The 14,697-nt window shown below is 34.0% G+C and overlaps 1 protein-coding gene across 1 annotated transcript in view; it reads left to right on the top strand.

Annotated features, from left to right (window-relative positions):
• pag1 (phosphoprotein membrane anchor with glycosphingolipid microdomains 1) overlaps positions 1-14,697 on the top strand; it is a 102,158-nt gene that overhangs the window by 71,355 nt on the left and 16,106 nt on the right. Inside the window, exons 2-4 of the mRNA XM_056479806.1 lie at positions 1,552-1,583; positions 6,853-7,077; positions 9,716-9,764. Of these exons, the coding sequence (XP_056335781.1) occupies positions 6,908-7,077; positions 9,716-9,764 (219 nt within the window). The 5' untranslated portion in view covers positions 1,552-1,583; positions 6,853-6,907. The remainder of the gene's footprint in view (positions 1-1,551; positions 1,584-6,852; positions 7,078-9,715; positions 9,765-14,697) is intronic.

Raw genomic sequence — 14,697 nt, 5'->3', positions numbered from 1 at the left:
TTAAAATAGAGCCCTAAGAAAGAGCGTTTAATTTGCAGTCTAACATATAGCCTGTTGTTTTTATTAAATTATCAAATAAATTATCAATGCAACAGCTTACATCATAGTTATTAATAAATTGTATATTATTATGTGTTTTTAAATGTGATTATATTTATATTAGCGAGCCTTTGTTACAGTGCAGATACAAGTGGTCAAATGAGAAGTTCACTGGTGGTTGATTTGACGTACAAGCGTTTGGTTGGACGCTTGATTCCGCGGCTTCCCCTCTGGCACCATCATGCAGTCCCTCTGCGCATGCCTAGGGTCCAATTTCAGCAGTTTTTACGACAGTTTGTGCCCGTCATGAAGCGTTTTGCATTCAAAGCGGCCAATGGGAAAAGGTGCTATTGTGTCGCCATATTTTTTACAGTCATTGGTTTTGAACAAGTGAAAGGTAAATAAAGGATGTAAGAATAGTAATTTTGGTTGAACATTCCCTTTAAGTCACTAAGTCACAGAAAACCAAAGTTAATTATGCAAAATTTGAATTAAAATCAGCACACACTGAGACTGTACGTTAAAAATTAGCATTAGCATTCTCTTTCTTAAACACAAGCATGTGCCCAGGTCGTGGCCATGTATACAAACTGAAAGATTAATATTGATAACTGATAATTAATGCTGTGGCATGAGGTGAGCTAATCGCAGGAAGGATAATATGGATACCCAAAAGAAGGAACTGAAAAGCCAGGTTCAAAGATGGCCATTTTTGAACGATGTGTTCAAATGTGGCAAACTGACAGATTTTTTTTAGAAGACAACAAGCGCACATGAACTAGAGACCAACATTATCATCACAATAATAGCAAAATTTACAGTTAAGTATGTGGCAAATGCTTATTTACATTAAAGGCTATTATTATTATTATTATTATGATAGCCTATAAACATCTCAAAGACAGAAAGGACAAATTGGCTAGAGAGAAACCACCTAGCAACCACATGCTGTAGCAACACAACAAAAACCACTCAGAACACCTTTAACAACTGTACAGGAAGGCTTTCCCAACCACACACACGCACTCTTGTGATTTCTATCCATCCATCTGTCTTCATCAGCATGTCACATTCTCTGATATGCCTTGCAGTACAATCATTAGAGCAAATCTTCAGATCAGGGTTGCTATAGTTACTCTGAGCGCGTTTATGAGCATCTAGATGAGGTTTTGGTGCATGCTTTTCATACAGACACACAGATTTAGCTGGATGCCACATGCTGGTGCCCGCATGCTTTTTAGCAGATGTCAGAGATGTGCTCGTGCTGAGAGACTCATAAGTGATCTGCTGCTGGAAACCAATGATCCATTGGCTTCATTACACCCTCAATGCAGAATTGCCTTGTCTTGCTGTGGGTTTTATATAGTTTTTTTCTGTCATATGATGATTTATGTAACTGATTGTGATTTTCGGTCAGTCATTTCTGAGATTGAATGTGATAATGTTGGATTTTTTTGTACTACAAATCTCCATTCTTGAATCTAATCATTCTCTCTCTCTGTTTTCTTTTAGGCAACAATCACCAGAGCCAAACAAGTGTCCAGGTAGCACCCATTTCTTTGTTTGACTTTTTGCACAGTTTTTGATAATGCTTGTGGTTTAACAGAGGGTTTTTGTTTCCATATTTGAGATAAATATCCCAAGCTTAGAACAAGTGTGACACCCAGGCCTGTGAGGGGTGACTATGATGTTGAAGGGAGTAAAATAAGTATCAAATCAAACAAAACAAGCTAAACAGACTTGGTGTGATGAACACAGCTAGCTGAGTGATTCACGATGATCATGAAAATATCAGAATCTGGAACTGTCAGCTTTTGTGATTGTTTCTGAAAACAATACATTATAATTAATTAGAAAAATGTATACAGTTGAAGTCAGAATTATTAGCCCCCCTTTGATTTTTTTAGATTTTTTTAAATATTTCCCAAATGATGTTTAACAGAGCAAGGAAATTTTCACAGTATGTCTGATAATATTTTTTCTTCTGCAGAAAGTCTTATTTGTTTTATTTCGGCTAGAATAAAAGCAGTTTTAAATTTTAAGGTCAATATTTTTAGCCCCTTTAAGCAATATTTTTTTCGATAGTCTACAGAACAAACCATCGTTATACAATAACTTGCCTAATTACACTAACCTGCCTAGTTAACCTAATTAACCTAGTTAAGCTTTTAAATGTCACTGTAAGTATTCGGCATAGATCTGGATACAAATCCACTTTTAGCCATTTTTGGGTTGGCAGTAGATGCTAACCTTTCAGTAATGGTCCAAAAGGCTTTAGCTTTTACTACTTTAATAACGAGACGTCTTATTCTTTTAAAGTGGAAACATGTCACTCCACCATCTTTTGATGCATGGATAAAAGAAGTGTTTACTTGTATTAAATTGGAAAAGATTAGACTGTCACTTACTGGTTCTTTAAAGACCTTTGACAAGTTGTGGCGCCCCTTTTTAGATTATCTACTAGCAAACTCTCTTGATTCTTAAACTGAGCAATAACATAGGAATAAAAACATATTTAATATTTATTTTCATCTTATTTAGTTAATTATTTTATTAAATTTTTTTGTTAGTTTTTTTTACCTTTTTATCATTATGGTTAATTATTAATTTTATTTATCATTATTATTATTTTATTTTTTTGTTTTGCTTTTCTCTTAATGAGAAGTCAGAGGCTGTTGAGGGAGGGAAATGTTCAACTGGGGTTGGGGTAGGGTAAACACTAACATGGATGGATAATTATAAAATGACTGTTATGGTTGATATTCCATGTAAAAACCTAATAAAAGAAATTTGAAATGGGATGATTCTGTAAGGGAGTGAATCATGCATAAAATATGATAAATAAATGAGTAAGATAAATACAAATGAACTAAAATAAAAGTGAAATAAACTATAAAAAAAATAAAAAAAAATGTCACTGTAAGCTATATAGAAGTGTCTTGAAAAATATCTAGTCAAATATTATTTACTGTCATCATGACAAAGATAAAATAAATCAGTTATTAGAAATGACTCATTAAAACTATTATGTTTAGAAATGTGTTGAAAAAAATCCTCTATCTGTTTAAACAGAAATTGGAGGGGGGGAGGGTAAATAGGGAGGCTATATTACTGAATAAAAATAATATATACATATGTTGTAAAAAAGTAACATTATATAAAATACTATTTTTAAAGGATTCATTGTAATATTTGATATAGTTTTTATTATTTATGATTATTGATATCATTATTGATTTCCTTATCGCTCTGTGTTCAAATGAAACCTACACTAGTGAAAGCAATATATGAGACACTGTGCACTGTTTAACAGCCATTAATTAGGAATCAGCTATTATGTAAATGCCTACGCTCCTGCTACATTTGCATAGTTTCCAAAGTTGCACAATTGGCTTTTTCATCTCGCGCAAACCCACACTTCTTCTTCTGGTATGCATTAACCATGCATTTTAAGAGTAGCATGACAACATTTCCATATTAAAAAAGTCGGAATAATTCCAGCATAAAGACTTCAGAAAGAATCCCAACTTCATGCTCCTCGTGGATCTGAGTGGCTTTCCGCTCTTCTGTTTCTTATCGGAGAGTTTGAGCGAGGAAAGACTCACCCTGAACTGTCCATCTCCTCTCATAGAGCAGATCAGAAGCACAGGCCGGGCCTCGGTCTCCACTGGGATGCCAGGCCAGCCATTCGATTGTTATCTATCTATTCAGCTTGTGGAGGTGGAGTCCACCCATCACACATTATCCTAAACCAGGACTCTGTTTAATCTGGCCTGCATTTTTGGATGACGGTCAAATGAAACTAGCCTACATGTTTGGGTTGCCGAGCGAAAAGTCCAAGAGCCATTTGTTGTGAAGCAGACGAGTTCACTGCAGTAGCGCATGACAGGGTGCCGTTTCTGCACTCTTCTCTGCCCTCTTGTGGCTGTTGATTATCATAAAAAAGTGTTTGGATACATATTGTAGCTCAGTGAGGGGGGATTGTAAATTTGTTCCATGGCGTCGTTTGGATGTGAGATTTAATCTGTCCAGAATTTCACTCGTACATACAGTTGGTCAACAATATGAGTTTAGATCTGGAACAAAAACTTACAGTGCTTCAGATCTGTCCAATCAAAAGGATAGTTCAAGCAAAAAAGAAAATCTGCTGTTCATTTACTTATCCTTGAGACATCCAAGATGTAAATTAGGAGTGTCCCCCAATCATGATTTACATAGTCAGATCTAAATTTATGAATCTTATCTTTATTCAACTGATAGTCAAATTATATAGCTTTGGGTGGATGTCTGCAATATTAATAAATCAATAAAATAAATAAATAATAAAATAAATAATAAATAATCATGTTTGAAACGTAATGTTGATGTGCAGATAAAACGTTTTTTGTAATAATTTAAAGGATAAAGATATCTTTTTCATAAATAATTTTTTTTTTTTTTGTTGTCATAATCAGGCCATAAAGTGCAGAACGAATGTGTGCAAAATGCCTAAAGTGCAGGGAACATGTATTCAAAAGGATCTTCAATAGATTACACCGAGTGATAAATAAATGAAAGAAAGAAAGAAAGAAAGAAAGAAAGAAAGAAAGAAAGAAAGAAAGTATTAAAATTAATAAAGTATTGACGGAATGTTTTTTAACTGTAGATAATGCTAAGGTGGTGTGGCTGTCCTTTTAGCCAAAGTGCAATCTCTCAAGTGTGTTCATTAATTCTTTAAAAATCTTCACTTTCCATGTTATTTAGCAACAATATTAAACATTTGTTTGTGTAAACTTACAAATATAATAATGTGCTAGTTAATACATTAGTTAACCTGAACAATTAATGAACAAAGACTCTAGTACAGCACCACATAATCTTCTAGAAAACTAGAATAATCCAGTTGGATTAGCTAGAAAAAAATTCAGTTACAAGAGCTAGAAAAATTCAGTTGAACTTTTCATAGTATTTTCATTTTTTTCAACCCTTAGATTTCACATTTTCAAAATAAAAATATAAAAATACATACATCATTGGAAAGCTTATTTATTCCGCTTTTAGATGTTGTATTAATCTCAATTAAATAATTGTTTTTCAGTTTTTTACTGGTTTGGAGGTCCGGGGTCATATACACTAGCGGTCAAAAGTTTTGGGTCAGTAGAATAAATAAACGTTTTAAAATAAGCTTCTCCTGCTCACCAAGGCTGCATTTATTTAATCAAAAATACAGTACAAATTGTAAAATTGTAAAATGTTATTGCACTATAAAATAACTGCTCAATAGTAGTTTATCATTTAATTTGATAAATTATTCCAGGGATTTTAAAGATGAATTTTCAGCTTCATTACTCCATTCTTAGTCACATAATCCTTCACAAATCACTCTAATATTAATAATAATAATAATAATAATAATAATTATTATTATTATTATTATTATTATTATTATTATTAATAGTAATAAAAGCAATAATGACTGCACAAATCATTTCATTTAAAACTACATAAACTTATAGGAAAAAAAAGGTACACCTTGGTACAAATAATATTCCTTGAGGAACAGTTTTGTACCTTTGTAAAAGTTGTACACTAAGACCTCTTATGATACTATTCTGTGCCTTTTATGGTACAATTGAAATGAAGGTACACAATTGTTCTCATATAAAAGGTACAAAAGTGTTGGACAACTCCTTTTTTATTACAATATCTATTTGAAAATAAATATGACTGTAAAGGCAAAAGTGATTTTATGAATATTTTCCATAATAAAACACGAATCATCATTTAAAAGTGTTTAAAAAACTCATTAACTTTAAATATTAAGTTTTATAATACAATAATACAAAACGACTAGTAAAACAAAACTGAAGGTATTGTAAACTCAACATTTAAGGCATTTTAAATAAATGTTTGGTAAGCATTTTTGACACTGTTAAAGTATATTGTGTATTGTCACTGTGGTGGTACCTTCATGGATCAGATTTGAACCTTTGATAATGGTACAATATTGTATCTGCAGGTTTAAAAACCAAAGGGACATTTGGTTTCTTATGGCACAAATTATGTCCTTAAAGGTACAAACTGCAAAGGTACAAATGTGTTTCTTTTTCTTAAGGTACAATTCTGTTCCATAAAAAGGTACTGCCCCAGTGACAAGGGTAGGTACCTTCTTTTGTACAACATTGAACCATTTTTTGAGTGTACAATAAAAAAACAGTTATTTAAAATTTTTGCGAATATTTAACAATTTAAATTTTCTTTACATTTAATTAATGCCGCCTTGATAAAAAAAAAAAACATAAAAAAAAACCTGACACTAAACTTTTGACCGGTTCATGCAAATCAAAATTAAAACTTGTGGCTCTTAATGATTCATTGAGGACTAGTGAAGCGAAAGTCTATCTGTGCAAGACACTGTGCATTGCATACATTACAACCTGTTCACTTTATTTTACGAAACACTTTTTTTGCTTCAAAAAACCTCCATATATTGTCAGATGCAACTAGTGTTATTTTTTTATTGTTAATGATTTATCAACTTTCATTTTATGATTGGATTTAATGAATCACCAATGACCACAGTTTCAGCAAAATAAAATAAAAAATCAATGTTCTACTGACAAAAAAAGTACATCTTTGATGGTCTGAGAGAGTGTAAATAACATCAGGTCTTTGTTTTTTGGGCGAACTTTCCCTTTAAGCTGATTTGTCATGCTGATTCTATCAAGTGCAAAGGTCTTTATTGTTAAGCATCATCAGACGTCCAACTGTTTTGATTCTTTTCTCCTCCCCCATTCTTTCTCTGTGTTTCTCTTCATTTTGTTTGGTGTCCAGCCTCTGCAGCGAGGTGCATTTGGTCGATGAAGGCTACTCATCATTGTGATGTATAATGGCTCCTGTGCTGAGTGCTGTGTTGGGGTCAGGAGCAGCGGGGTCAGAGGTCGCGGGGGCGGCAGTTTTGGCTAAAGGAGAGCTGGCACTTGTAGGCACGATCACAGGACTCACTGCCTTCCTGCTGCTCTCCGTCCTGCTGCTGCTGCTATGTGCCAGTTGCCAGGGGTGAGTAATATTAAAACATGTCTATTCTTTGATATTAATGATATTTCTTGTTTCTATTTTATGAATATGGGTTCTGATTAAATTTGAGGCAGTAGGTAATAGTGATATAAGATATTATTTCTGTTGAATGGCAACTGTTAAACTATTTGTATGTTTAAAAAGATTGGATTTGTGATATCATGATGTGTTTGCACTTGGCAGTTTTGGTTAGATTAAAACATACTCTGATGCGATGACTGTACTACCATTTGAATTTGTTACATACCAAACAAGCAGACTGAGACCCCTTAAAAGATGATATTTGGCTGAAATATGAACGCAGCATGGACCAAAGTCATCTCTACCAAAACCAGAAGATAATGTCTTCAGATTCGACCATGAAAATAGTTATAGAATGCTCAACTATATCTGTCTTTTTTTCGTTATAGTCATGGATCTCATGACAGTTCAATATATCCGCTTGTTAAGTGTGACACGAAACGACTTCTGGGTCCAATTGCTCTATCAAACTGTATGGGGAGGCTGAACAAATGGTAATAATAAACGTTTACAAAGCGATGAAATATTTTCGAAAATCATGATCGCAATAAATATATATATACAATAGAAGTCCGAATTATTAGCCCCCCTGAATTATTAGCCCCCTTGTTTATTTTTTTCCCCAATTTCTGTTTAACAGAGAGATTTTTTTCAACACATTTCCAAACATAATAGTTACAATAACTCATCTCTAATAACTGATTTATTTTATCTTTGTCATGATGACAGTAAATAATATTTTATTTGATATTTTTCAAGACACTTTTATACAGCTTAAAGCAGGGGTGTCCAAACTCGGTCCTGGAGGGCCGGTGCCTGCAGATTTTAGCTCCAACTTGCCTCAACACACCTGCACGGATGTTTCTAGAAAGCCTAGTAAGTGCTTGATTAGCTAGCCCAGGTGTGTCTGATTGGGGTTGGAACTAAACTTTGCAGGACACCGGCCCTCCAGGACCGAGCTTGGACATGCCTGGCTTAAAGTGACATTTAAAGGCTTAACTAGGTTAATTATGTTAACTAGGCAGGTTAGGGTAATTAGGCAGGTTATTGTATAATGATGGTTTGTTCTGTAGAGTATTGGAAAAAAAATGAGCTTAAAGGGGCTAATAATATTGACCTAAAATGGATTTAAAAAAATGTAAAACTGCTTTTATACTAGCCGAAATAAAACATCTAAAATGACCACATTTTTCAGGATCCTGTGTTTAAGACCTGTTATTTCAATATTAAGATGACAAATATTTTATTCTAATTGCCTTCACTGTGAAATAACTGACGATAAACATAGGAGACTGAGTAAAATGCAAATTTTTGAAGAAAATAATTTGCATCTAAACTCTTCATATTTTTTCCCAATTTCTGTTTAACAGAGAGAAGATTCTTCTAACACATTTCTAAACATAATAGTTTTAATAACACATTTCTAATAACTGATTTATTTTATCTTTGCCATGATGACAGTACATAATATTTGACTAGATATTTTTCAAGACACTTCTTTAATACAGCTTAAAGTGACATTTAAAGGCTTAACTAGGTTAATTAGGTTAACTAGGCAGGTTAGGTTAATTAGGCAAGTTATTGTATAACGATAGATTATTCTGTAGACTATTGAAAAAAATATAGCTTAAAGGGGCTAATAATTTTGTTCTTAAAATATTTTAAAATATTAAAAACTGCTTTTATTCTAGCCGAAATAAAACAAATAAGACTTTCTCCAGAAGAAAAAATATTATCAGACATACTGTGAAAATTTCCTTGCTCTGTTAAACATCATTTGGGAAATATTTACAAAAGAAAAAAAAATCAAAGGGGGGCTAATAATTCTGACTTCAACTGTAGATAGTTGTTAAAATTTGAATATTAAGGTTAAATCTTAAAAATAACTGAATGCTAAGAGAACCAGTATTATATATAATATTTTCTAACATAAACACAACCTTAATTTTTGGTATTGTGTTCAATGAAAAGGAAAAAATAGTAGTAAAGTAACAAATAAATGAATAATAATGGCCTTGGTGATAAATATCTCTCTATATTTTGCAGCCCTGTATGTCCTGATGAAAATGAGCGTAAATACAATTTGTTATTAATACCAAAATTATTAATAATACTTTTCCCAGCTGGAAAAGTTGCGGCTGGAAGGGCATCAGCTGCGTAAACCAGAGTAGTTGGCAGTTCATTCAGCTGTAGTGACCCCTGATAAATCAGGGACTAAGCCAATGGAAACTGAATGATATAACTGAATAATAATAATAATAGTAATAATAATAATAATAATAATAACAATACATATATTATATACTAATACTACAACATAGCATAAACACTAAGACAATATCTAGTTTGAAATAAAAATGTAGATTTTAACATTCATCCAGCAGTAAACTCACAGTGGTGATTGTCTTTGGGTGCAGATAAAGCTTAATCCTTCTTTTGCTGCTATATTAAATGTGATTTGTCGTCTAGAACAAGGCTTAGTTTGTGTCTTGGAATGTTGTCGTAGACAAAAAGCCTCAGACAACAGATTCACAAAACATGGCCAAACCTACAAACTTAATCGCAATTTCTCAATAATGCTCTTCCTCTCGCTCCGCAGGCAGAAAAAAGGGGGGCCGCCGGGAGACCACGAAAACCTGATGAATGGGGTAAGCATGTGCTTCCACGGTACTTTTCATCTGTGAGAGTTTAGCCTGTGCTGCCTCATCGCGGCTCAGACAGAGCCTTGCCGAACGAGTCCTCGATTTGAATTCAAAAGGCATTTTCAATTACACGCAGCTCCCAGAGTGTGTGAACCATCTTTCAGTCATGCGAATGTGTGACCGCTGTGCTCGAGGGCCTGGTAAAGTTGGAGAGAACTGACAAAAGAATGGACGGTCATTGTGAAGGCCTGGGTTTGTGGGAGGAAAGCATGAAGCGGACACATTAACATTTTTGTTTGGCTGCAGGGAGATGAGAAACTTCATGCATGAGTCGCCTTTCTTTTTGGGTCTGCTGCATATATGTGGGTGTCTTCTGTCAAATGATCATTCGAGAGAAGAGTTCAAGAGTTCAGGAGATGTTTAGCAATCTGGAGATTAGTGTGACCTACTGAGGGCATAATTGACACACACACACACACACACACACATACACACACACACACACACACACACACACACACACACACAAACAAGCAGCTGTATAAGCAGGATCTGTGGGGTTGTGACTGTTATGAAAAAAGCATGACAGTTCAACTGTTAGTTATACAGTCCTGAATTATTAGCCCCCCTGTATATTTTTTCCCCCAATTTCTGTTTAACGGAAGAAAGATTTTTTTCCAACACATTTCTAAACATAATAATGTTAACTCGTTTCTAATAACTGATTTATTTTATCTTTGTCATGATGACAGTAAATAATATTTTACTGGATATTTTTCGAGACACTTCTATACAGCTTAAAGTGACATTTAAAGGCTTAACTAGGTTAATTAGGTTCATTGTATAGTGATGGTGTGTTCTGCAGACCATCGAAAACAAATATCGCTTCAGGGGGCTAATAATATTGACCTTAAAATAGTAAAAAAAAAAAAAAAAAAAACTATTATTCTAGCCGAAATAAAACAAATAAGACTCTCTTCAGAAGAAAAAATATAGGAAATACCGTGAAAAATTCCTGTTAACAATCATTTAGGAAATATATGAAAAAGAAAAAAAATCTAAAGTGGGCTAATCATTTTGACTTCAACTCTATGTGCAATGAACAGAAGGATGTTGATTTTTATGTTTACTGTTATGTTCATTGGGTTTTGTTTATCATTAATTATGCAGGCTACATTTGTATGCTGTGCACCCTATAAATGTCTGAGCTTTGTGGTCCTTATGCAAATGCTGTTAATGACGGGCGCTGGTTATGCACAGGGTTTGACAGAAATTATTACTGCATTTCAGGATGTTTTTTTAGATTTCACTGTCGTAATCAGGTGGCATGAAAATTGCATTTCATAAGGATAATAACGCATTTAACTACTTAGACAGTTTAATTATTATTGGTACTGTCAAGAACTTTAACAAATCATTTGGGCACAAAGATGTAGGGGTGGAAAAGAGGTGGGTAAACTATTAAATGACTGGGAATCCTGCCATGTATCGGAAAAAAGATAAAACACTACTTGGAAAAACGATAGTGATTCGCCTTTTTAAAATTGTAAAAGAAATTAGGTGTAATTTGTTTGAACAAATCCAAATGATGAACAGTAGCATTGAATAGTTCAGGTGTGGATTTGGGGTTTTTTTTTGGTGATACTTTTATTTAAATTTGCAGTGAAGTCTTTTTTAAATTATTACAAAACATACATTTTTCAAATTTTTCAAATGTTCTAGAAATCCCAAAAAATCTGCACATTAAAAATACTTTATGAAGGACCATAAAGACTGAAGTGATTGCCAGGGCCGGATTAAAAACACATCGGGCCCTGGGGCTTACTACTATATATATATATATATATATATATATATATATATATATATATATATATATATATATATATATATATAATATAAATAATATAATTTATCATTTTTATATTATTTATATATAATTTTATATTATGATCTAATTTTACACCAGTTGATTTATATTTGATTATTATATATTTTTTCTAATTGATTAAAATAGGCCTGCAAGTAGACTATGCAAAATAAAGTAATGACGTAATATGAACTTTAAAGTTCAAACAGGCTGCAAAAATCAGCAAAACAAAAAACATTTGCAATACTTCCTAAATTAGTGCTTTATAAATAAATACTTTGAATAGGGGTTTACCTTTAAAACGTTTCTTTAGAACTTTAGCTGACCTTAAATCCCTAATGATATGATATCAATAAAATCGATGCTTCTAATATCCAAAATATTGTGGTCTTTGAGTTACAGAAGGCTAGCATCCTTATTTTATTTATTTCCATCAGATATAATGTCTGAAGAAAGCCAGGACCAATATTTCATTGCTCCATTTTATTACAGTCATTTTCATAAAAGGGGCAAAGTAAACATTCATAATAAAGTTTTCTTTCTAACTAGTTCAGTTAGACTTAATGCAAAACATAACCGAGTGTATTTACATGAGATACATACTCTGCAGCGATGGATACTTTGATAACTGCTTGTGTAGGCTATTTGATTTGTTCACGAACCGTCTCGGTTATATTATGTGATGAACGGATTGTGCGGGCTTGTGCTGGTTTATTGAATCCAGCTGTAACCGCCACGCAGTCGAGACTGCGATTCAGTTAAGAGTCCATTCAGCTTGACTCTGCCTATCCCAGCTTCTGTTACTACATGTTAATCAATGATGAAGACTGTTTGAATTACATTTTTTGTTTATGGTTAGCCTGCCTACCTTTGACTGGACGGTTCTCGCGGTAGTGCAGAAATAAGGGACTGTCCTGGGAAAATTAAGACATCTGATCACCCTTATGTGCGACTAAAACAGGGCTATTCAATATTCTGACTGGGCTACAGCCACTCCGAGCTCCAGTTAAGCACTGGCACACAGTTTTTGAACAGCAGCAAACCGAAAGGAATAATCCACATTATCAACGAGAGAAAGCATCAAGCATCAAGTTTCCTGCATCATAGCACAAAGTAATTCTTCAGCCAATTAAGGGGTCCCTTCTTCTGTGGGCCCTGGAGCTTCAGCCCCACATAGCTGTTGATAATTCAACTTTGTGACCCATCAATCATCAAATAAATTATATTTAAACTACATAAAAATGGAAAAGTATGATGAAACCTATGATGAAAATCATCTTTTATAAGCTGTTTGGACAGAACTATGTGTAGATAAAGTGTGCCCACAGTCATATTGGAGGGATAAAACACAACACGCCTCTTTTTTTAAAATTTCCTGACCTTAAAATAGGATCCAAATCTCTCCCATTTTGAGGCCGACCACAACGTGATGTAGGAGTGCAGTTTCCCCGCCCACCGAATTGATTGACAGCTGCGTATTAACATGTCTTCATAGTAACACATATACTAGGGATTAAAATAACTGGGATTAAAAGATCTCTTCAGCTGTCTGTGATCAGCAGCACTTTAGGAATGAGTTGCACAAGTTTAAAATGTTTCTAAAACAGTGCATGTTCCTAATAAAGATAGTAAAATTCCTTCGTAATTCTTCACCACCGATGCATGTCAGTACAATTATACAAGAAGATGCTTCAATCCCTGTTTGTGGACGTTAAATCAGGTTTATTTTGTGCATTAACATAACAGATATTCATACAGCAGTGGATATTAACATGTATCCTGTCACATTTGCCGTGCAAAAACAGTGCAAACTGAATGTGTGTGTGCGTGCACAAACTTTATAACGACTTTGTGTGTGATTCCTTGTTGCAGAAAGGCTTGAATTAACTCCACAACAAATACATCAAATAACAGTTGGGAAAGTTCTTACTGTAGTAAGAGAGATCTGATTCATTCTTGTCTGTCACTGTGCTGTTTATCAACATGAAGGCTATAGCTCTGACATGCACGTGGGAACGGTTAAAGGCATAGGCAACAAAAACAGCTACAACGTCCTAACAGCTCAAACTTCCCAGATTTAAAAGGTATAATAAATAATCTGATGGGTATTTAGAGCTGAAAACTTACAGACAGATTCTGGAGACACTAAAGACTTGGTAGGTGCCCTGTAAACTGTAATAAATACTTCACTTTGTTGGTGTATTTTTGATCAATTAAATGCATTATTTGTGAATGATATATATAGACTCCAAACATTGCTAACAATTCATTTATTTAAATGGGAGCACTTCAAAGTGAAATCCTCTGCAAATAAAAGCTGGTGTTACTTACATTATGCTTAAAGGTCAAGATGAGCTGGGTATTGATATAAAGATAATATAATCTAGACTCGAAGAGCAAAGAAAAAAGCTAACTGCGAAAACGTGTGGTTGTGACCTTAAGGTCGAGACTCTTTGTATTACGCAAAGTCAGTATTAACAATTATGAGATGCTTAAGTAAATGTCTGACATTATCTCTCTGTTAATGCTGTAGATTTGATGGATATCTGAAGGCTAATCTTTTCACCGTAATGTACAACTTGCATGTCAATATATTGAGGAGGGCTTGGTTTAAATGGCGGAGTCTGTCAAAGCCTGACAGGTTAAATAGGGTCTTTGTCTTGCTGTGACAATCTGAGTGGCTCTCAGCTTTAACCTCCTGTATCTGAAGGACTTCATCACCTTGGCAACAGGCATTTTCAATGAGCTGCCACAAGGTGGTCTCATAGTGCCACTGCATGTCGTTTCTGCTGCGGTTTAAAGAAGCAAACAAAGAGCTCAATCCAAGTGTCTTTGTCTGCGGTCTCTTTATAAGCAGGGGCTCTCAGCCCTTTCTGGTCCATGACCCATTTTTAAAATTAAAATTCCTGCACCCCTACCAATGTCACAGGATTAAGTGATGCACATTAGCATCTCAGAGGCGACGAACTACATTGTACTACTAAAAACACATTTCAAATTCAGTAAATGTTATGATAATTGAGTATGCATCTATAGCATAAGATTAAAATCTGACCCCATATGCGTTTA

The sequence above is a fragment of the Danio aesculapii genome, chromosome 19, assembly GCF_903798145.1.
Source record: "Danio aesculapii chromosome 19, fDanAes4.1, whole genome shotgun sequence".
Taxonomy (NCBI): domain Eukaryota; kingdom Metazoa; phylum Chordata; class Actinopteri; order Cypriniformes; family Danionidae; genus Danio; species Danio aesculapii.
Note: the sequence above shows the minus strand (reverse complement) of the source record. Positions and strands in the feature narration are given on the sequence as shown.